Below are 25,751 nucleotides of genomic sequence, written 5' to 3' on the forward strand. Positions count from 1 at the left end.
AAAATGCTCTCCCTGGTAGTGCTAGCTCAGCTGACTAACAAGTACATTTAGCAATCAAGTTTTTAACTTTATTTCCAAATTTACTTTGTCAGAATATAAAATAGAGACTTAACTATATCATTCCTTCCAAATAACTCTTGATAGAGGGCAGTGAGAAATAGAAGGGGTTCTTTTTGATTACCTGAAACCAAATTAGAGAATGCACACAGCTGTATCTTAAAGAAAAATGCAAACACAACTTAACCATACTTTATTTTACTGTATCTTTTTCAGACAGCTTGCACATTTCAAATCCCATCAAATCGCTCTCTCTCTCCGAAAGGTCAGGAGTCAATAGGAGAAAATTATGCAGCAATATCCCCAGTCATTAAACAGCAGTCCAATATTTTTGAGATACACGTGATAGTTCATAGATACTCAACTCATATGTGATGACAATATAACTTATGGTTGTGTTTTTACAAACCTGAAAGCCCTCGGACACTATAGCACTCATCCTAGTAATGTAGATGTGTACTGAAAAGTAACTGGTGTACTGCCAACCTGATTTCCTGTATGCCCCTAGAAAGTAATGAACCTCATAATTTTTAGACACCATAATAAACATACACATCTAGCTGTATATACCAGCCAATACCTTAATATAGGGCATGGTAAGAGTTAAAACATAACAACCCCCTTTACATAGACTTGTCTTATGTGTGTAGAAGATAATTTGGAGAAGAGGCAGAAAATGTTAAAATCAATTTTTAATATTAATTTATCTTATTTTGCTGGCTTCAACATCAAGCAGTAATGTGTTTTAGGATCTGTAGACTTGGATTATTCCCAAGTTAAATAGTTTCATTCCAATGTAAGGAAAATTATCACCAAGACTGGTAGCATACCCGTTAGCTTTCTTCAATACTAACATATACAGATTCATGGTAGCATGTATTAAATGTTCAACAGTATCAACTGCCAAACCAGTGTAGGTGGATAGATAGTACAGTCAGTCTTAAAGAGGCAGCACCCCACTAAAAGAAAGTTGCACCAGTTTTGCTCAGTTTTAGTCACATGAACCCACTGTCAATTATAAATGGAACCACTTTAAGCTAATAAAAGAAAAATGAAAGCCTAATGTCAAATTAAAGTTGAAGCTATTCAACTTGCAAAGTTTTAATTTTGTTACTAGGTTATCAAACTAGAGGTTAAAATTTTAGGTTAAAAAAAAAGGGTCAAGTAATTGAAAACATCGAAGTACACACTGATATTCAACATGTATCCATCCATTGAGCAGTACTGTAACGATCTGGTATTTTAGTCACATAGTTAAGATCATGTTTACAAATCATCAGACAATCAGTTAATTCAGCAATTCTGAACTGAAGGGCAGTAGTGATACTTTCACCGACAACCTAGCAAGAACAAAACTTTTGATTGGTAAGTCTAACATGTATCTACTTTACAACTATATCCATTACAGTGAGTCAAGAAAATGTATGTTCATCAACAACTCATACCTACATACCAGCAAATCAAAACAACATTTGGTGATGTCAAGTATACTGCTTAGCTACTTTCCTTTACACTGAAAATGAAAACAAAGGCATTATGATGACTGGCACTCTTCTAAATGCTGGGACGCAAACGAAGTTTGTCCAAAACAGATTCAAAATGGTCAGCAGGAAAGCTGAGTACTATGTGATCATCACATTTTTAATATTAAACTTTAAAGAGCAATATAAAATGGAAAGACACATTTTCTTAAAAATAAGGAACTATAAATGATCCCACCAGCAGGAAGTTTTTATTTTCAAATATAAACTGTGCATCTTTATTTTAAAAGTACTTGTTACCATGTTCACTTCCAAAATACTATACTGAGCAAAGAGCAGCTTTCCTTTTAAACAAACAAACAAACAAAAAAAAAGCTCAACAAACTTTCCTGAAAGGGGGCCTTTACCAACTGTTAATGGAGGTAGGGTTTTTAAAAATACAGTAATTACAGCCATCAAATAAAATTCAAACCAAGTATGAGAATAGAAGAAAAGTATATTCAAATGAAAATAACAACATGAATGCCAGATTCCTATAAAACATTTCTCAGAAAATGAATCTTTTTCCTTATGAGTGCTTAGGTATTCTAGTTAAATAAATTATTCATCACAGCTTTACTAACAACTCAAAGCAATGAGCTAAAATTTGTTAACATTACACTGATTAGCCAAAATTCATTGTAACTAATAAACACCTTGGCTGCTCAGAAAACCCAAAGAACTCATTAAATTTTTTTTCATCCCTCTTTTTTTTCCGGAGGAACAAAAGCAAAGGTCCCCCAAGAATCTGCTCATGAGTAAAAAGAAGATAAATGTAGCTTAAAATGGATACAATGCTCCTTGAAATTCATTTCTAAGACTAAACCAAAAGTGAAGTATTTTCAGAAATGGAAGCAATGTGAATTCAAATAAAGTTAAAAAAAAGAACAAGAAAAAAAGAAAAACAAAAAACAAAAACCAGCTACTTTATAGAAGCTGTTCTTCACAGCTTATCAATCATTTTGATTAAATAAGATCATACCAATTTACATTAATTTTCTATTCTTTTCAAAAATTCCCCCATTCTCAAAAAACAAAAAGTGCATCCAAACCCCACAATTCCCAGCTCCATCCCTTTAAGCCATTTCTCAGTTTCCCAAGTAGAGTCAGCTTCTTACTGTAAGGAAAGAAGGGACTTCTAAAGCAAACCACTGTCACTCACCTGGAAAAACTGTCCAAATTATAAAAATCTGAAATAATTTATTATCAAATTTAGAATTTAAATAAAAACAAGTTTGCTTGCAAAGGTATTAAAGAAAAAGAAAAGAGCATGCATTCAAAAACTAGAGATGAAGACAAGAATACTTATCTACACAGGCACTGGCAGACGCAATTTCATTGTCATCTTTACTCATCATAAGACAAATTCCACCCTACACTTTTCATCCACTAATCACTGAGGTACCAATATTCAAGAATGGAAAATTTAATATTGAAAAAATAAAACCTAAATTGAAGCTTTTCCCTCACCCCCTTCAGAAAACTGGCAGGTTTTGTGTGAAATGTTAGTATACGTAAGAGACTTTAACAATCTACATTGGCTTCTTGAAGGAACAAAAATCACGTCCCACTTACTGGTTCTGTGATAAAATGATCACTATGTAAATAGCACTGTCAGCAGACTTTGCAAATGAACAAGTCTTGGCTATTAACTGGCACATCCTGCTGGTACCAACAGAACTCTTGAAGTTTAAAACAATCTCATTTAATTCAGAACAAATGCGCCATGCCAAAGTGCAACAAATATTGTGCGACACTCAATGGACACTGACAGATAACAGCTGCATGGGAGTTACTAAATCCACCTGCAAAGCAATTCCGCACAAATTGCATTGCATGCAGAAGTCGCTTCCGGGTGGGTGGAGCCATCCGTCCCTTGCCGTCAGTCTCTCAGCGCAGCCACAGTTTAAGTCGCAGTGCGTCAACTCCATTTAAATAGTATCTGAACAGCCTCTTATCTCGAACAAAACCAAGATTTTCATAAAGTTTCAAAGCAGACTTATTTGTAATTTCTGTTTCCAAAACAACCTTCAAAAAAGAAAAAAAAAAGAAACTTGTTATAATTTTACACCTAAAAGCTGAGAAAGTATATAATCATATCAAACATTTTAAAAGTTTAAGAATTATGATAAACTATCATCAAAATGATAAAAGTAATTATTTTTGAGTCAAGACAAGTGGAATCATTGAGAACTTTTCTCCTGGTTTTTGTGATGCTTCAATTTTTAGGAATTGAACTACATGTTTATAATAAAACAAAAGTGAACTATTTTTTTGTGAAGAAAACCAAGGTGTCATATAAAGAGAAACAGAAAAAAGAAATCAACATCAAAAGTTTTGAAAGGCAGCCGATATTTGAAATTATTTAGGCTGACCTCTAACCCCTGTTGTTATCAACCTGTCACTGTTTACTCTGGTAACAACTACCATATTGGTCTAGAGCAGCGGTTCTCAACCTTTCTAGTACTGCAACCCTTATGCAGAAAAAGTTTGCTGAACCTAGACCAAGGGGATTTAAATATTAGGGTTCATAGTCTCCTGAAGAATGGTTAGAATAAGATTGCTAAGAGCTAGGAAGGATAAACTACTTGCTGTACAAACTTGAGGACCTAAATTAAAATCTCTATTACCCATGTAAAAGTCAGGTGTCAGGTTGAAGGGAGAAGAGCAGATCCACAAAGGTCACTGGCCAGTCTAGCCAAATCAGCAAGCTACAGGTTAGATAAAAAGACTGTGTCAAAAACATAAGGGCTGGTGATGGCTAAGCAGGTGAAGGCATTTGCAGAGCAAGCCTGGCAACCTGCACTTGACTATGGGGAGCCCACATAATGGTGTAAAAACAGAACTGATTCTACAAGGTTATCAGATCTCCACATGTGTGCCATGGCAGCATACACACTCATAAAACATAAATATATACACACATATAATAATTAAGAAAAATAAAGAGTTGGGGAAAAATAAGGTAGGCAACAATTGAAGAAGATACATTCTATTGATCTCAGACTGCCAACTTGCATGCATACCACATGCACATAGATAACAAACACACACACACACAAAGAGGCTTAGTGCCCAATAATTTGCATTATAAAAAAATTACCAGTGAGACTGATGTCGCTGAGAACCAGTGGTCTAGATTTTACTCAAATCAAAACTTAACAGAGGATCACAGACTATGAAGTTCCATTTAAGTGTTCTGGAGTATCACTAAACTCGTGGCCCTGACAAACTAGTACCCTTCTTATTTCTACTTCCCTCTACCTAAACACAGACTCCCTCACTCCCTCCCTTCTTGATATGCTGCTCTATTTGCCTTTTCTATTGAGTCTCACCTGTGTCACATTGCGCCATAGTTCCTGTTACAGTGTCATAACCTTTGGGCACTTAGAGTGAGGGAAAAAGGGCAAAGTACAACTAAACAAAGACACAGCACAGCACTCATAAAGCACATGAAGGTCTTCCTATTCTAAGTAAGAATTCAAGTGACAGAAAGGAAATATACCTCTATTTGCTATATCCAAAATCATTCAGGGCCTGCACAATTCTGCATCTCAGTGAAGAGGCTTTCCATCCTACTACCCAGTTCTTCAACCTGAACCCCAAGAGTCTTCAACTCTTTTCTGTCCACTCTCCTATATGCATCTAAGCACTGAGTACTGTCAACTCTCCCTCCTAGATTTTCTCTCTTATTTTTATTCTCCACTGACAGAGCCCTAAACTGCCACCAGCTCAAGAAGTCTCCCATTTTCTACAAAGGATCCTCTCATTAATTTCCTAACTAAAATAACTTAGTGACTCTAGCCTTAAAATATGCTTAATGAACTAAAAATTATCTGAAGAGATTTAAAATGCCTATCAAGATATGGCTCGCTTATACATCAACAGTTTCCCTCTTCCTCCTCTTAAAGTTCAACATTAAACTGTCAATCTCTGGAACCATGATCTATTTCACCTTCTATAGGTGTCCAAGTTTAACAATGCAAAATGACATCTACAAACATGTTAGACCAAACTCATAGCTATTCTAAAACACATGGCCCATACACAAGTTTTGGATACATCTTCTGGGTTAGGCTTTTCATATAAACTGTTTTCTATCTTGAAGAACGAATGGTATTTCTTCCCTCCTGGATTCTGGCTTGGTTGCTCAGAGTCAATGGAATGCCATTTCCTTTTACACAATTCCACAACACTGTGAGTTGCTCCTACGGCACGCCCCTATGCTTGTTAACTATGTCACTTCTAGCCAGTGAGCTGAAGGAAAGCAGGCATCGTTATACACCTTCCAGTGGCTTCCTCTGCACCTAGCACACTGCCTAACAAACACAAAGCTCTTCTATTTGTTAAATGAGTCCTTATTATATAACATATACTACATATGCACTGCAAGTATTAACATGCTTTTTAGATGATCAGAGTACTTGAAGAGAAAGCATCATCCAAAGGCAATAGCCTATGCTATTAAGTAATAAAAGTAAATCACATGCTAAATCCAAACCTTTAAAATTCCAAAATCAGTACTTATTTCAGTATAAAGTGGGTATGTCTTTAGAAGACTTAAATACAAGTCGTAGCAAAAACCAACTGATTTACTTAAAAATTAAATTAAATTCTGTTTCTGTTTTTAAAACAAACAAACAAAACAACCTATAAGCTAAGTATGGTTGCACACATTTTTCATCCTAGCAGAGACAAGAGATCTCTATGACCACTGAGGTAGCCAAAACTACATAGTAGAAACCTGCCAGGAACAAACAAAAATTCAAGTTTTAAAAAAGAATGATATACTAGAACAAGTTTTTACCTCTGAATAATTAATTCTCTTGGGAAATTCTTGGAATTCTTATTAGGTCAACATCTAATTACAACTAAACTGTTAAATAAAGGCAATTTAATTTGAGAAAAACTAATTTGTCACAATGTAAAATTACTAACTTAATTCACAGGAATAAAAAGTGAAAAAGATAGCTATACTCATTTAGACAGCAACCTCAAGAAAAGACATGGTTATCTGTAACCTGTGGGTCACAACCCCTTTGACAAACTTCTATCTCCAAAAGTATTTAATAATGATTCATAATAGTAGCAAACTTACAGTTATGAAGTAGCAATGAAAATAATTTTATGATTGGGGATTATCACATGGTGAAGAACTGTATTAAAGGATTGCAACATTAGGAAGGTTGAGAATCACTGGTCTATCTATACTTTATAGATGAATAAAACTCAAGAAAACCAGTAAACAGTATGCATGTGCAGATAGATAGATAGATAGATAGATAGATAGATAGATAGATAATCATAAATAAGTAAATCATAAAAGAGAAATCAAGTAAACAAGGACAAATTGGAATCCAAGTATAAGCTAGAACTTCATAGTGACCAAGTTTCAATACTCCCCACTGTCTTCCAGGGAAGATAAACCAGTGCAAAGAAAGAAGTTTTAATCAACTTAGACAAGGGAATCTAAGTCCACTTTCACAAGTAATTAGGAATCTAAAATATTGTCAACCAGGGGTTCTCAACCTTCCTAATGCTATGACCCTTAAATACAGCTTCTCGTGTTGTGGTGACTCCCAACCAGAAAATTATTTTCATTGCTACTTCATAACTGTAATTTGCTGTTATGAATTATTATGTAAACATCTGATATGCAGGATATCTGATAGGTGATCCCTGTGAAAGGGTCGTTTAACCCTCAGAAGGGTCACAATCCATAGGTTGAAAACCACTGCTCTAAAGGTATATAAGGGTTAACTACAGCTACACAGATACAAGCTAAGTGTGGGTAAGTGTTGAATGGCTGAAGAGATACCTCAGCAGCTAAGAGCCTTTTCTGTTCTGTAAAGGACCAGAATCACTCTTTTGGCTTCCTCAGACATACATGACATACTCACCACATACATACACATAAAATAAAATCTTAAAAAAAAATTGAATTCTGGCTTGATATAATAGATTAATCAGGCCCAATTATAAAGAAAAATTACACAAGTGGCCACTCTAATTAAAATATAAAGATTTTCTTAGTACACTTAATGTTTCCTAAGAAATTATGTATTCCTTAATATAGTAGAATATGCTAAGGAAAAAAAAGCAACTATTTTTCAACATTTTATCACTTCAACTCTTATAAACATATTTTTTTTAAATCTAGGTTTATGCTGGAAATTTACTAGAAAGCTTCTCTTTTACTTTACATAGAAGCGTGACATAAAAAGACAATGAGAGGCTGGAGAGATAATTCAGTGGTTAAGAACATGTACTGCTCACAGAGAACCCCAAATCAGTTCCTAGCACCTATATCAGCTCATAACTATCTGTAACTCCAGTTCAAGGGGCAAGCTCTTCTGGCCTTCTAGAGCACCTGCACACAACTGATTGACAGGTAGGTAGACAGACAGACACACACACACAATTTCTTTAAAGAAAAAATAGCTTAATGAGTTTGATTCTGCTATTACAATGATGTTCTACCAATTCTATATATACTGAATATAATACAATTAATACACTAGGAATCAATCATTGTCAGGCTAAGCCAAACTGGCAGTTTAGACTTTTTAACACTGTAGGCTGGAAGCTCATGAAGAGTAGGCTGTGCCCACTGTTATCTGCCTCCCTGCAGACCTTGACTAGGTAACTGATAAATGAACAAGTACCTATTGTTCTTGACAAGTTAAAAGTAGAATTAACATAACTTCACACAAAGTGACAAAGCGGGAAAAGTTAAATGATTTGACTACAATCATACAACTGCTAAGTCATAAAAGATGCATAAGAAATTAAGGAGTCATACTGAAGTTTTTAAATACTCGAGATACTTCTGGTATGGATCCAGTGAGATAGTGAATAAAGGTGCTTGCTGCCAAGCCCAACTGAACTGATAAGATCTAGATTCAGTGAAACTTTATCTCAAAATTTAAGGTATAAAATGATTAAGGAAAACAAACCTCGCTGGGCAGTGGTTTGGCACGCCTTTAATCCCAGCACTTGGGAGGCAGAGGCAGGTGGATTTCTGAGTTCCAGGCCAGCCTGGTCTACAGAGTGAGTTCCCACAGAGAAACCGTCTCGAAAAACAAAAAACAAAAAACAAAAAAAACAAAAAACAAACAAAAAGGAAAACAAACCTCTGGCCTCTACATGTACATAATCCCACACTGGCAAACATATACACACACTGACTCCCTCCCTCCCACCCACACCCCCCACCACACAAATAGATTAAATATATTATTCAATCCTAAAATACATCATAAAGTTAAGATTTAACTATTTACTAACATAGCATTTCCAAAACCTCCATATCCTAAGAAGCTCTGAAGAAAAGTTAGAAGTATTTCAACACACCTTGCCTCATAGGCAATGAGTAATATAATTCATGAAAAGCTGAACCCCAGGAATGCAGTAGGTCCTGGCCCTAAGCATCTCTGTTTTCAAGAAGAAATTCTCAGTAGCAGATCAAAATATAGTCTATAAAACTCAAAGATTTCTCCAAACTGCTAAGCAACTTTTGTGAAGCCTAAATGTATACATGAAAGTATGATTAGAAGATGTGAAGGTAGATAACCAGCTATTAGTAGAAAGGACACAGGTGAGGAACAAGACGGTAGGAGAAATACCTATGTAAAAACACACATACATACATACATACATACATACACACACACATACATACATACATACATACACACACACATACATATACACACACACACACACACACACACACACGGTGGGGATGGAGGAAAGAGGTACTCTTATTTTAAATTACTATAAATTTTATACCAAAAAATCCATTTTACTAAATGGCACATTTCTATAATCCTGATACTCTGGAGAGTAAGACAGGAGAATAGCAAGTTTAAGGCCAACCTGGACTACCTAGTAAACTCTAGGCTAGCCTGAAACAGAATCTCATAAAACAAAACACTGATTTAAAGTTATTAAAACACTTATTAAGGTCAAAGAAACTGTATCACCTAATTTCATGTATTTGACAGCTTTCCTAATAGTAAAGATATGAGCCTCTAATCCCAACACTTGGAAAGTTGAGACAAGTACTAGTCTGGTCAACATAGTTCCAGGCCAGCCAGGAATACATAGCAAGACTCTGTCTCAAAAAACAAAAAAAGTTACTTTTTTCAAAAGATACCTGTCATGTATTGCTCATAAATTAGCACAGTAATAACTTCCTTACTTGCCACTGCTATGAAAGGCATCCATCCATTTTCTAGTTTAAAACTGTTCCTTCCCACCTACATTGTACAATGTTCTCATCCCTAGTTATCCCCAATATTTACTATGCATAGTGGTATACGAATAAAGAAATTATAGAAGGCAATCTGTTGTTCATTATTTAATACTTAGAGACATTTCCTAGAGTGAAATGTCTTCTATACAGGTTGAGAGTTTTCCCCTGTTTTTTTAAAAACAAAAATTAATTAGATTTCACTCCTGTATTCTGAAGAAATTCAAGTCCATTAAAAGTTATTCTAGAGCACAATTATTGTTTCTAAACAAAGTAACATTTTCCCTACAAGCTGCATCTGTGTAGTAGATCTGCATTGAGACTTAAAGCACTATTACTATAAGATGCTGTAAAAATCTATCCAGTAGAATCCTGCCCAGAACAACAGGATTAAATAGTTTAAAGACTCACCTCATCACAGTCTCCTTCGACCATGGCATATATAGCTTTCTTTACCAAGTTAGTACCTAGAATATAGATCTGAGTATTAATAAAGGAAAAATATAATTAATGTCTTAAAAAAATATATGATTATCATAATTACATAAAAATGTCAAACATTAGGTTTTATCTTGACTGTAGGTACATACAATTATCATTTCTAAGTTAAAAATAAACTATGTATCAGGTGGGAGAAGCCCAGGGAACCTCTACATAGCAATCAGGCTGCCCTGGGAAGACCTACCTCCTGATAGATTCCTTTTTCTCAGTGTAATTAGTGGGCCCAAGCTAAAGTTTTTTTGTTTTATTGTTGTAAGATATTAGAAAAGGTAAGAAGAAAAAAGAAAAGGGATATAATTACATAAAGTAACCCAGAATTTCATGAGCTAGCAAGAAGCTACTGAATGGCCTGAGCTGACTTTGCCAAATGTTATCCAAATCTCCGGACACAAGGCACAAGACAACCTAACAAGAACTGCTGAGCCCACAGAGGGCCAAGATAAAATCTGCTGCAGTAAAATTTAGTGAGCCTGGCAAAACAAAGCCAGGCACTCTCACTGATGCAGGTGGTATGTCTGTAAATGTCTAGGAAAATTTGTCATAATTCAGTCACATAATGATACATTAAAAACCAATAATAACTGCCAACTCTGACTTTAAGAAAAACAAAGTATGCCACATGTGCTGGAACACACCTTTAATCCCAGCATTTAGGAAGCTAGGTAGATAGGCCTCTGTGAGTTCAAGGCCAACTTAGTCTAGAGTTCTTGGCCAGCCAAGGCAACATACTGAGATCCTGTCTTTTTTTTTAAAAAAAAAAAAAGACATTAAAAAAAAATCTCTTCATTTTCAAACCAGGCATGTGTGTACACATCTCATAACAAGGCAAGCCAAGGATGTAACCTTAAAATAATGGTTCTCTCACTGGAATGTGCCAATAAAGGGTACTGTTTCTCATGAGTCCTTAGCTCTTTTCAAAAGCACCAAAGTTTCAAACTTGCCTCTAAAACAAACCAAGTTTATTACAAATTTTAGTAGAAAGCAATGCAAAAATAAAGTCCATTACCTCTTAAATAAACTCAGCAAGTGGCACTTGGAAGGAATATCTGTTTGAGTCCAGCAGTTTAATGATGGGCATTATAGCCCAATATCAAATAAATAAATAAAACTGTAACATATTTATAGAGACTTCTCATGACATGATCCTGACTATTAACAGTAACATCCAAATGTTTTTAAAGCTACATGTAGCAAAACTGCTAAGAGTACTAGTGGCAGGCATCAATACTGATTTAGTTTAAAATGCATCTCAGAATTTACATATCCCAACAAGCACTTCTCCATCTGATTTTCCATTATGGAAAAAAAAAAAAAAAGAGCCAGGGAGTACTAGACACTAGGATAGTAGCTGTAACTAGGCTTCAAAATAGTCAACAGGGAAAGCTTCAGCCCTACCAAGTGAACAAGATTCTTAAGAAGGGGTCTAACCATCTGCTTTTAAACCATCCAGATGGTTCTAATGATGGTTCAAAAACATCTGTATGTTGACCCAGAGACTGCTCACCAGAGGATCAAACCCTCAAACCCAGGTCCTTGGGACCCACATGATAGAATAGACTCCCAAAAGCTGTTCTCTTACCTCCACTTGTGCACTTTATCAGATACATACAGATGTATATGTATATGTACATATATATACATACACACACACACACAAATTTTAAAAACTAAGGAATTCAACTTTAAAAAAAGGCTAAGAAAATGTATCTCGGAATAGTAAGAAATAATTACCTTCTTTGGGCTCTCAAATTACAACAAGTCTAATGATTAGCATTAGGTAATGATACTTACTCCATAATTTTAGCTTGGTTAAAGTCCTCGAGACTAGTAGTTGGTATAAAATACCCTCATAAGTCTATTAAAAAACAGGAATATTTCCTCCAGTTCTAAGTATAATACAAAGAATGCTGAATGTGATTTTTTAAAAACCCTGAAGATAACTCATCCCTGAAGATAACTCATCGCATGCTATTTTTAAAAGATAATCTCTCAAAAATATTAATTTATAAAACCTATTTTTAAAATGTTTAGAAAATATGATGAAAAACAGTCGTAAGGACAGTGAGATGGCCAAGCAGTCCGAGCGTCTGCCTCTAATGACTGATAATCTGAGTTCAAGCCCCAGAACCCATGTGAAAGGAGGACTCCCAAAGCTGTTCTCAGACGCCTATGAAATTATGTGTTACAGACACACAATAATGAATTTATAAAAAAATAAAACTTTTCTTTCCTTACCTTGAAGTTTATTCCTCCAGTCACATTTAAATCTTTTGTTTCAAAACACAAAAATGAAAATAATTTATTCACCCTTTGTGAAATAACATTTTCCTTACCAATGCCATTTCTCCTGTATTTGGAATCCACGGCTAACATGGCTATATAACCTCTGCGGAACATCTTTTTGTGCATATCCAACTTGCAAACGATGGCACCTACACACTCCTCCCCTACCATGGCCTTGAAAATAAACAAACAGTTATGAAGAACACATTGCCATCAGATACTGCAAAATTACCAAGGGAAAACAGCAACAGACTCTGGGTCAGCATTTCTGAGAGATCAGGAGAACTTCGGAGTGAGACAACAATCTCAAAGCTTCAGAATCTGAATCTCAAAACTCTTCAAATATTATTGTTTCTAAAACTCAAAACTTTCTTCTAAACATAAATTTTTTAAAATGCTTATTAAAACCTTCAGGCCAGGGGAGTCAAGATTTCTACAATGTAAATACTCAAGTACATTTACTGACTACATGTCAAGTACTTATAATTAAAATCATTTGCAAATAAAGGTCTGTTTACATTTTGGGAAGAGGGAGTAAATGAAAAATTATTTTAAAGCAAAGTCTACTTACTAGAACACAATAAAATACTGTACAAGTTAGCAATCAGCAGAGTACTACAACTTTTTGTAATAAAAAGTTAGTAAAAGATAAATATAAAACATAACTGAAAATTACACCTGGCAGTTAACTTTGATCAAGAAAAATGTACCTAAGATTTTTTTCAGAAAAAGCACTGTTTAGAAGGTATTACTTAGATCACACTCAAAAAGTACTTTAGCACTATAAATACATGACGATCTCACTTTCAGGATATTAGACAGTATGAATCATTATCATAAAGCTTCCAGAAACTCGATAGGTTGTACTCAGGAAGCTAAGGTGGAAGGATCTGAGTCAGAAGATCCTAAGTTCAAGGCAGCTTGTTCTTGCTGCTATACAACAAGGCCCTGTCTCAAATACATTTATATCAAATTCCAATCTTTACATTAATGCAATAGAATAATGACTTATTTATATTTGAATAAAACTATCAGGTTGTCAGAGTATTAAAGGTTAAATGTTAAATAATGCTGATAACTCATTTTGATATTCCAGTGTTGTCAATGCAAATGTTTTTCAAATATTTCAAAACTGCTAAAAAGTTCTAATAGTGTATCCTGAGAGATATAAATAGGATGTTATCTCAGCAAGCAATACTTATTTGTAAATTAATTTTCAGAAACACCTATTTGAACACCACTAGGAATCGGTTAAAAAATTAGCAAGCAACTACATCTAGCATATACTTAACCTAGTATCTATTTTAACTTGAATTTGCTGTAACATTTTGTGGTCTATTACTCAATAAACTTCCGGAAATTCCTTTTTAAATAAACTGTAGGAAAATCTTCGTAGGCAAGATAACTTTAATCCATTTCACATGAACCTGAATTAGGTTGAAAGAAACCCTTTTGAAGGAATATTAAACTCAGTAACTGTTAATAGTTCATCCCATTGTATCACATATTCCATAATTATTCTGGATCAAACAACCTTACAGTTATTTCCATTTTGTTTTCTCATTCATAATGTATCAATTTAATTCACAACAATCAATTTGATTTGTTTTTGTTATTAAAACCTGAAACAGAGACAAAAGTTATCTAAAGAAACAACTTTTACATACTTTTTTAGTGCTGAGGACTAAACCCAGGACCAATAACACAATATGCTTGTACCTCCAACCCCACTAGTAGCATTTTCTGATTTGGATTGTCTAATGTGTGTGATTTGAGTGTGTGTGTGTACACATACATATATGGACATGTGTACACATATACATAAAATTATCACAGACCAAAATCATATACATGTAACAATAAGAAAACATTTGCCCTGACCTAGTAAGTTAGGTTCATGTGAAATGGAAATACATATAAATCTTACAGAAGACGACAGGACAGCTATATCCTACAGCTATTATCCTAGTTAATAAAGCCATTCAAAAAGAAAAATTAAAACCACTAAATACAGCTAGACAATACTTTCAAATTGCACCAGAATTTCATGTATTTGTCCTCTGATCATTTAAGTAAAAAGCAAACATAATATTATTGTTAGTTCATTCTTGAGACTACATTGCTTCCCTCATTTAAAAATATAGGTAAGTAAAAATCAAATTGTACATATTATCTAAAAATAAAAACCTAATGTGGCTTGCTTCCTAATAAATTGTGTATCAACATTTACAAAAATAGCTAAATTACTTGATTTTTTTTTTCCAAAGAAAAATGCTGCACACATTTTGAAGCATATTATTAAATGTGTTTTCTGAAGTATGGGAAGTGGCAAGTCTCTGGTTAAACTTCACAGGGCTAAAAGTCTGTCAAGTCTATAGAACTATGAAAAATGTATATAACAAAATACACTTTCTCAAACTCCACAACACTTACCCTGAAGGATGCCAGAAAGTTACATTTAAAATAAATGGAAATACTGCATTATACTGCTAGTCGTCTATTTAAGAACCTCTAAAAACACTGCCACTGAAAATACCATATAAAGGAGTACAACTTGTGGTAACTGACGGGGACTCATATTTGTACTGGCTTCTATTTTCCAAAGTGTTACAAATATTAAGAAGAATTTTAAGAAACTTATTTTATGAGTCAACCAAGTATAGGCAATTTTTATGGTTAAACCTCATATATTCCATCTGGTCTACCTCATCCCTGGAACCTGGGGGTACACTGTAAGTTTAATCCCAAGACTGACGTGCATAAGAACAACTGCCCCTTGCTGAAGACAACTCCATGCTACAATGTCTTTCATAAAATAGGTCAAGGATATGTCATAGTCCTTCACCTTATTGTCATGAGAGGACAGGAGACCTGGATTCTACCTTTACTTCTCTGCTACTAAAAAGCTAGAGATTTAAGCATTACACATCAGCATGGTTTTTATTTCCATTAAAAAAAAAAATAAGTGGGTCTACATTATCTTTATGGCTGTCCTTTCAGATATAATTTGGGGAAAAAAGGTTTAATTTATAAAAATTAGTTCTTACGGGAAATTCAATTTGAAAAGCATACCAATACAAAAGACCTAGTTGTAAGCTACCTCTGTTGTATATCATTTTATTGTTTATCTCCAAATTCATATTCCATACTTTCATATGAGATACCTTAGAAAAAGTTATTTGTACACATTTCAACTTCTAGATATTTGTTACTTAATGGTAAACTTTGGCTAGTAAAGGCTAAAGTACAAATTAACTGATCAATTAAGAAGGGTCTACATAAAAGATTGACATTTACCATAGTCTAAAATGCCAGAAAACTGAGGTCTAGAAAAAAACATAATTCAAGCCCACTCCCTCTGAGCCACACCCCCAGCACCACTTCAGTTTAAAATGTGACTCCATTATACACTTTTGTGGCTTATCTTATGATGACACCAATTCTCAATTTTGAGAAATGGCATTTGATGACATTTGCAGGTTGTAAATACTGTTCCATATTCTCTGATACTAATATGTCTTAGAACTTTGTTTTTTGAAACAGGTTCTCTCTACACAGCCCGGCTGTCCTAGAACTCAATAATGTAGACCAGGCTGCCCTTGAACTCAAGACTTCCTCCTGCCTCTGCCTCCCAAGTGTTAGGATTAAAAGCATGGACAACCATGTCTAGCAGAACTACTTTAATACAATACTAAGAATCCGGGGTGGAGTACTGAAATAAAAATACTACTTAAAGTTTAAACAAATGTTCTAAAATAAAATTTAAGTATAATTTACATTATAGCAAACTACCAAAATCTACAATATCCATTAGTATTTCTGGATTACCACCAAGCTGTAGAAGCAACCACAAGACTTTAGAAGTCTTGTCAAAACATACTGCAAGGAATACTGAGTGCAACTATGTCAGGGTTACAACAATAAATAAAAGTGGGAGCTTTACTCTCTTAAATATGCACCTTTAGTAAACATCAATGAAAACACGTCCTGTGCTCGCCACACACAACTTACACCTGAAGTCTATCTAATTAAAGGTTCCACGCAGACTGAAACTGAGTCTATATTACTGTTTCGAGATTACTGATGGGAATGTACACTTAAATTATTCATCTTATCCGATAGACAAATATATTCAGTCTATGTATAGGTTAAAAAAAAAAAAACTTCAGTCAGCTATATCCACACAAACCAATGGTACCAGGTTTTGGACTATTTTTGAGTAGTTTCACACTTAAGTTTCCTGCATCCCACAAAAGGGCCTTCTGTTCAAGTTTCAGGGGCCTGTGGGCCACCGGAAGTGTTAGTGACACCTGCAATAGTTACCTACAACTGTTAATGGTCCTACCCAAGGAAACAATGTCCATAATCAATGAACATGGCCTGAGATTTCATTCTTCAGCGTGGTAACAGCAAGTTTGCTGACAGCCATCTTCACCAAAACTGCATCTACTGCATATATTCTTCCCCTACTATGGCTGTAACTGAGTTATCACTAAGGCCTGTATCAAACAGAACCATGTTCCAATTCAATCACGGCAAAGTGCTCTAAGGATGAGGAAGGTTAAGCATGATTAGAAGCTAATGTAAACAGGATATAAGACAACCCCATGTGAAACATGCTTTGCACAGGATTGCTGCTGTTCCAACAGTCACAAGTTAACCCAGACCTCGAGCTCTTACCTTCCACACACTTCCACGGAATACCTGGTAAAGTGCGCACCTTCGCGCCTCCCATCTGTAAGGTACTATGAAAATGAAGGATACATCCACGGCCACACACTGGGCCCTCACACTCCCTGCCCCGAGTGGCCTGGATCTCTGCTGGGCTCACCCTGTTTTCATTCCATCCACTTACCAAGAAACACAGCTGTGGCCAGTTGTGGATAAAATATCTATACGTATAAATGGAGTAGGGTTCAGACAGATCTTTGGTGATCAGTCTCATGATATCAGGCATTTGGAGCTCAGATTCATACCGGACGTATCGTATCGTCCGATCCTCCCCGGGCTCGGCCTCCCTGCCCAGGGAGCTCCTTAAACTGCAGCCGGTGGTCAGAGACGAAGACAGCAGCCGCACCTGCTCGTCCTCCTCCTCCTCCTCCTGCTCGTTGCCCTCCACCAGTCCGTTTCGGGCCGCAGCGGGATCGCTCGCCGCCCCCGCCGCCGACGCCGCCTCTGGCCGGCCGGGGAGTGCAGTTCTTGCATTGTTGGGGACCGAGTAGGGAGGTCTCTCCCCCGGGTGTCCCTCGGCTCCTTTTGTGGCAGTCACTTTGGGTGCCCCGTCGGGGGCGGCCGCCTCCGCTGCACTCAGAACCTTACTCTTGAGGGTCGCCGCGGCCCGGAGGTGTCGCAGTTCTGGGCCGATCAATCCGTTGAGCTGCTGCTGCTGCTCCTGAGGCAGCTGCGGACAGCGAAGGCAAGAACGCGCCTTGGCCGAGGTCGCCGCCTCGCCGCCCGCTGGGCTCCCGCAGCCGCCTTCGTGCTCCTCGTCGTCCTCCTCGTCCTCGCTGCAGCAAGCGAGTGCGGCCCCCGCCGGGAACGGGCAGCGGAGCTCCGCCGCCGCTGGGGCCGCAGGCGCTGGTGGTGGGAGGAGGCTGCTAGGCCCAGGCGGTACCTCCGCCATCCTAGAAGCGACACAGCCGAGAGAGGAGGCCATGAGAGGCGGCCGACTGGCGCCAGGCAGCGCGGACTGGCGGGCCGGGGGCGGCCGAGGCGGGGGGAACAAAGGCAGAAACCGTCCCTCACCGAGTGTCCCCAACGCCGCGCCGCCCCCACGCCGCCGCGCCGCCGTGCCGGCCACCGTCCCTGGCCGCCCGAGCCCCGCCGCCGGCCGTGTCACCGCCTCCCACCCGCCCCTCCTCGCGGCTCACCCCGCGCCGCTCCCCGCCGCCGTTGCCGCCGCTCCTTTCCCTCAGCCACCGCCGCTGCCGCCTTCTCCGCCGCGGCCGCTCCACCGCCGCCGCTCCGCCGCCAAGCCTCTCACCCGGCCGCCGCCGCCGTAAAGCGCCTCGCCTGTTACCCCGGGTAAAGTTTCCTGGGCCAAGCTTTACGACACTTCCCTGCCTGCCGGCTGCCGGGCCAGAAAAAGGGGGCGTGGAGGGAGGTGACCTGTACAGGGGCGGGGCCCGAGGTGTCTCCGGAGGGCTTCCGGGAGGCCGCGTGCCGGGGGTGGGGCTCTAGCCTTGAGGTTCCTGAGGTTCTAGCGGAAGTCGCCCGGCAGCCTCCCGGGGTGGGCAGGGCTAGGTGCTCTCAGAGCTGCTGGCTGTCCACATCCAACCTCTAGTACCTTTTGCAGCTGCACTGTTACAACTTTTATCCTGACCTGGAGCGTGGGGCAGGGAGCAGCCGCTACAAAGGCAGCAAATCTCGGACTGGACCGCGAAATAGAGGGAATTTAAAGCATTGAGCTGTGAAGATAGCATTTTGCAATAGGAAAGAACCTTTAGTCCGTTGGGACAAAAGACTGGCTAGTAGTCTTCCAGAGTCCCCCTCTGCCCCATTCCTCCACCCCGAAAATTGAAGGCATAAATGTGACAAACAGGTGTTGGACAACTACAGGCAACACCAGAGGAAAGCGACAGAGATGGTGGCGGTTAAGAAGCACATTCCTGATTTGTGATTGTAATTGTGTTAGGTTGGGAAGCACCTGGAAAGAGTTCTCGGGATCCTCCCATTGCTAATCAGGTGTAGAAACGTCAGCGTGCTTTTGAGCATGTGATTTTTACCTCTGCTCTAATCCACAGCTGGGAGTTTGCTGCATATCTGATCTGAGAGTTGAATAAATAACTCACACGCATACTAATAAAGTTACTTATTAAGTTGTAGGAGCTGAAAAGATGAGTTGGCAGTAAGGAACACTTGCTTGTTGGGTTAGATTCCCAGCACCCAAATGGCAGTTCACAACTGTCTGGAATCCCGGGTTGAAGGAATGCTACAACCTTTTCTGGCCTCCAAGGGCATCAGGAATGTGCACAGATATGCCTGCATACAGGCAAACACCCATGACACGTTTTTAAAAATGTGTTAAATAGCTTTTCTATTTATTTAAAGTGGTTTATAGAGCTAGTCGGGTATGTCCGAGATTAATGTTTTCAGAGATAGGCTTCTATGACAGGTGTTTGCAACTTTGTGCCATCATCTACATTTTAAAAAGTGAGCTGCAGTAATCGGCACATGTCTGGGATCCAGGTTCCCAGGAGACAGAAGCCTGGACTGCAGAGCAAAACCGTTTCTAAAAATAAATACTAAGTAAAAATAAAAACAATTTTCAAGTGAGATTAACCTGCACTGTGACACGGTTTTAGACACGAGGGTGACAATCCTTTTCACTAAGAATATTAAAGGATGCTGCCGGCTCAAGCAGAAAGACTTGGCCTCTAAAGATAATGAAATTTATAATTATCTACCAGGTATTGTGCAAACTGTTCTCTATACATTATGACTTTTATGAATTCATGTGTTACAAAAGTACGTCCCTGTACAAACAGGAATGAATACACTTACATATTTCAGTCTTCTCAGTAATATGGGAAAAATCCAACTAAGTAGCTACAGATTTGAGAATGACTAAATAAATAAGCTATTTTGCTCTTTTTCTCTGTGGGATGTATGTGCATGTGTGTGTCGGTGTATGTGTGTACAGGTGTGTTTAGGCATGAGGACGCTTGACACACATGGTAGAAATTTTCCTTGCTTGCTTACTTCTTGAGGGGAGATCTCTCGTTTGAACCCAAAGCTCACCACTAGAACTAGTTTTGCAAAGCAGCTTGCTCCAGAGATCCCTCTCTTCCACCTTCTCAAGCTGGAATTACAGGAGCCATCACACCCACCAGCATTTTGGTATGTTCTGAGGATGCGAACTCAACCAAGCTCTCTTCCTGGCATGGCAATTTAGCTATCATCTCACTGCCCTAAATTAAAATAAAGCCCCCTACTGTTAACGTACTCTATTGTTTTTAAAAATTGAAGGAGGTATTGCTACTGCTACTCTTATAGCTCCTATGACTCCTCTGAAAATGACTCCCACAATTACTCACTATAAAATAACCACTTGTGTGTGCTGCCTAGTCTTAACTTGACATAAGCTAGAGTTATGTGAAAGGGGGAAACCTCCATTGAGAAAATACCTCCATAAAATCAGGCTGTAAGGTTGTTCTTAGTGATTGATGTGGGAAGGACCAACCCACTGTGGGTGATGCTGTTCCTAGGCTGGTGGTCCTGGCATCTAAAGAAAAGAAGGCTGAACAAGCCAGTAAACAGCACCCCTCTGTGGCCTCTGCATCAACTTCTGCCTCCAGGTTCCTGCCCTGCTCGAGTTCCTGTCCTGACTTTGGTGATGAACAATGATGCGGAAGCTTAAGCCAAATAAACCCTTTCCTCCTCAGCTTGCTGTTTGGTCACAGTGTGTCGTTGCAGCAGTAGAACCCTAAGACTGTTTTGGAAACGTTGAGTTTCTACAGGTGCTTACATGGAAGCACATCCTAAAGCTGAGCTAGTGAACCACACCTGTTCTCTCAGCACTTAGAAAGCAGAACCAGGAGAATTGCCACAAGTTCAAGACCAACAGAGTCTATATATGGAGTTCCAGACTAGGCAGAACTACATAATGAGACCCTGTCTCAAACACAAAAGCATAACTGTCCCAATATCTTATGGGCAAGGGAAATAAGATGCATAAGTATGGAATAATCCTGTTTGTCCTCTTCAAAAAAAACCCACAAAACAAAATTAATGTGCAAACCCAGGCCTGGTGACATATACATGTAATCTTAGCATTTAGGATGCTGAGGTAGAAAAGTGGCAAGTTCAAAGCCAGCCTTTGCTACACAGTGAGTTCAAATTAAGTATGGGCTACATGATAAGACTCTGTCTGGAAAAAATACAGTACAATCATATTTTCAAGCATATGAATACATCGTTTAAAGATACACATTTAGGCCAGATATACTGGTAACCAACTACATAATCCCAGCATCCAAAAGCCTAAGGGGAGAGAATCATGAGTTTGAGGCCATCCTGGGCTACACAGTGAGAGTCTATCACACACAAAAAATTTTATACAGGGGCTATAGAGATGGCTCTGTGGTTAACAGTACTTGTCACAATTACAGAGGACCCAATTTGGTTCCCTATGGTAGCTCCCAACCATCTCTGACTCATTCCGTGGAGTCTGATGCCTTCTCACCCTGCACAGATACCAGGAATGTGCATAGTGCCCATAAATACTGTTAGGAGCCGAGTCCGCCATCGCAAGATGGCGCCGGTTTCCTGCTTCCTGGTTCTTCTTGCGAGCCTTGCTTGAATGTGCGCCTGCGCAAGGCGCGAAAACCAGTATGCTAATTTGGCGACATCATAAGAGCCAATGAGTGTGCGGCACATCTCCTAAAGCGCTATATAAGCCACAAGCTTTTGGGGCTTGGGGTCCCTCGCCTCACTACCATCTAAGAGAGCTGTAACACTACCATCTAAGAGAGCTGTAACACTAAAAGAGCTGTAACAATAAAAATGCTGTCAGAAGAATCCTGAGCGTGGCATTCTCCTTTTCGGCGAGGCGGCGCCCCGCAAAATACATACATGGAAGCAAAACACCTACGTGAATAAGCAAACTTTTACAGTGTTAAGTAGATATAATATATACATACGTATAAGCATACCTATATGTGGTTCAGAATATATAGTTTCTAAGCATTACATGAAAGTGTAGCCAAAGAAACATGATCTATTCAAAACATGAAGGAGATGCCCAAATGGCCTCACTTAATCCGCAAAGAAGTTTATGGGAAACTTTCATTTAGAATAATGTTTCTAAATAATGTAGCTCTGATGGTTTGTATATGCTTGGCCAAAGAAGTGACACTTTTAGAAGATGTGGCCCTGTTCGAGTAGGTGTGGCCTTATTTAGAGTAAGCATGGCACTGTGGGTGTGGGCTTTAAGACCCTCATCCTAGCTGCCTGGAGTATTCTGCTAGCAGCCTTCAGATGAAGATGTAGAACCCTCAACTCCTCCTGCACCATGCCTGCCTGGATGGTGCTATGTTCTGGCTTTGGTGACAATGGACTGAACCTCTAAACCTGCAAGCCAGCTCCAATTAAATATTGTTTTTATAATAGTTGCCTTGGTCATGGTGTCTGTTCACAGCAGTAAAACCCTAGCTAAGACCAGCATAGTAGGGTATTCCTGTGATAATCTGACCATGTTTTGGGGAGGACTGTGGAAGGACTTTGGAACTTTGGGCTAGAAGAGCCATTGGGTGTTAAGAGCTTTGTGGAATGTAATGTAGGAGCCTGGAAGATAATGTCAGAAACAGTGCAAATGATGGAGGCCTGGCTTGTGAAATTTCAGAGGGAAGATTAAAGACTCTTATCAGAGCCATTGCTATTTTGATTGTGAAGATACTGTGGTTTTCGTTAGCTGAGGCTGAAGATTCAGCTGTGATTAACAAGATACCAGAACTTCTAATCGAAATGTTTGCATTACTGGATCAATTGATGCTGATTAGCTGGACCTAAGAAATTAGCAGTGATTAAAAAGAGACCAGGTGAAATCAACTGAGAAGTGGTTCCGGGGAGCACAGAGTTATGTGTTCCAGAGGCAGCCATGGTTGTACCTCATGTTGGCAGTCAGATTCGATAATGTATAAAAGTCTCCCAGGTGGTACTGGTTTTGAAACATGAAGGGATAGCAGCTAATGCTTGGCACTGTGAGAAGCCAGGAGAGGCCATTGGTGAAGGTGCAGCCTCAGTGGCAGTTGAAGGCCCAGGACTAAAGGAATCATGCAGAGAAGTTAAAGCTTAGCGCCATGAAAAGAGCCTATGAGAGGCTATTTGTGAAAGTGTAGTCCAGTTGCAGCAGAAGACAGCAGTGTTTTGGAGATGCCAGTACCATGAGATGATCACCAAGAACAGAAGCAGCAGTGGAGTACAGGCAGCTGGAGCCTAGAAGACAAGGTGTGTGCTACAAAGGGCAGAGCTGGAGAAGCGACCCAAGCCCTTGGAGGAGCCCAGACATTGGACGGTTAGAGTGTGATTTTGCTCTTGATTGTGACTGTGCCCTGATATTTTTCCCTCTTGAAGGAAGAAAGTATCTTAGTGGAGTCCACAGTTAAGAGATTTTGAATTGTAAAAAGACTTTGAAATTCAAAGGAGATTGGATATTTTAATAAAGGGACTGAAATTTTAATATGTCAAACTTTGTAAAGACTGTGGGACTTTTAAAGTTATTTAGATCTTGGGGATGAATAAGAAAGTAAGGGTTGAGGCTTAATAGTAATGTGTTTGTGTATCAAGTCGACAATGGGTCAGTTGTATTGGCTGGTTTTGTGTATCAACCCGACACAAGCTGGAGTTATCACAGAGAAAGGAGCCTCCCTTAAGGAAATGCCTCCATGAGATCCAGCTATAAGGTATTTTCTCAATTAGTGATCAAGGGTGGGAAGGTCCATTGTGGGTGGTGCCATCCCTGGGCTAATAGTCCTGGCTTCTATAAGAAAGCAAGCTGAGCAAGCCAGGGGAAGCAAGCCAGTAAGCAGCATCCCTCCATGGCTTCTGCATCCACTCCTGCCTCCAGGTTCCTACCCTGTGTGACTTCCTGTTCTGAATTCCTTTGGTGATGAACAGCAATGTGGAAGTGTAAGCTGAATAAACCCTTTCCTCCCCAACTTGCTTCTTGGTCATGATGTTTTGTGCAGGAATAGAAACCCGAAGACATTAGCTATACAGCTGTATCAAAAAAGCAAAAACAAAAACAAAAAACAGAAAAATGACCCTGATGTAAAAAAGAAGGGTAGCTAGTCTAAGGTTTTTCTATAATGTTATTTAACAATGAATTTAGTCACACCAAAGGACTGATTAGATATTGTTTCTCCAAAAGTTATTTTCAAAAAAAATCAGAATTTTGGGACAGGAAAATGGTTCATAGGGTAAGGACAGTTGCCACCAAGCCTGATGGCTAGAGCCTGATCCCAGGACACAGAGTGGAAGGAGAGAGACAACTCTCATGAGTTATCCTCTGACGTCTACGCATGAGCTATGACAGGTATACCCTCTCCCCTCTCCCTCCCTCTCTTCTCCCCCCTCTCTCCTCTCCCCCTCCCTCTTATAGACACACTAAATAAAATGCTTTTTAAATTATTATTATTATTACTCAGAATTGTGAAGACCTGCTTAAAGTCAAGGACTGTTAGTTTGTATCCCTCAGCTAACATGTAAAGAAGTCTTAAGCTTTTTTGACACTATCATTCAGCTGTCCAGAATTCTTATAGTACCAAAGTAAATTCTGGCTTCCTTTATAATTAGGCAGAAATATCTCTGACATCTGAGAGCCAACGAGTTCTCTTTGTAATCCAGCATTAAAAATCTCAGTAATGTACTTCTGGGTCAGATGACCTCTCTAGGTAGTTTTCTTTTTCTACTTGGGAAATAAAAAGTTTCCTTTTTTACTTTTCACTTGACATGATGGTAACGTTGCTGGAGCATGGAGATAGAACTAATTCACTACAATGCTACAGGCATACCTGCCTGCTGGGAAAGTCTCAAAAGAAAGCTACCTCGATGAGCAAAGGCTGCACAAGAAGAGAAATGGCCTCAGAGCAGGGAAGGGATGTACAGCTTCTCCTCTGTCTGGGTAATTGGTATTTTCATTGCTTTGTAATATCCTATGATGCAATAGTCACTTGAAAAAAATATTACTTGTTGTCCTCTTTTGACAACAAAAGGACACATCTTAAACTCTAGAAAGCAAAATACTCTCCTTGTTAAACCTTAGTTAAAATGAACAACAGAGATTTCAAAACAATATCTTAAAACAACTTCCTGGAATTTCTCCATAGTAGGGAAATTCTTTCCCAAGTCTCTGTCAGCAAGCCATTTTTCCCTTGCTGGCTAGGCTTAGAGGAGAAGCTGAGCTGTGTGCCTACCTGCCTGGTAACTGTGAGAATGAAGACATGAATAATGAAAAGATGCTTTGAGGTCCCTTAACTCAGCAGGATGACACGATGTGCCATAGGCACAGACACTGAATAATTTAAGTATGTGTGTAGTTTTGTTTTACATGTCATGTGGTCCTAAATCCTACTAATCTTATCTATTATACATAAAGCACGGGATGTGGGTATGTATGTGTCCTTAGCTTTTTTCAT

At 38.8% G+C, this 25,751-nt stretch overlaps 1 protein-coding gene across 1 annotated transcript; it reads right to left on the reverse strand.

Annotated features, from left to right (window-relative positions):
- Positions 1–216: 216 nt before the first annotated feature.
- On the reverse strand, positions 217–18,241 carry Naa30 (N(alpha)-acetyltransferase 30, NatC catalytic subunit). Its single transcript, XM_028758632.1, has 4 exons — positions 17,471–18,241; positions 12,666–12,789; positions 10,243–10,298; positions 217–3,605 (listed from the first exon to the last, which is right to left on the reverse strand). The coding sequence occupies exons 1-4, from the start codon at positions 18,236–18,238 to the stop codon at positions 3,468–3,470; spliced, it is 1,086 nt and encodes a 361-aa protein (XP_028614465.1). The 5' UTR covers positions 18,239–18,241; the 3' UTR covers positions 217–3,467.
- Between the last annotated feature and the right edge of the window lie 7,510 nt (positions 18,242–25,751).

This window comes from Grammomys surdaster, unplaced genomic scaffold (assembly GCF_004785775.1).
Source record: "Grammomys surdaster isolate TR1022 unplaced genomic scaffold, NIH_TR_1.0 126198, whole genome shotgun sequence".
Lineage (NCBI taxonomy): Eukaryota > Metazoa > Chordata > Mammalia > Rodentia > Muridae > Grammomys > Grammomys surdaster.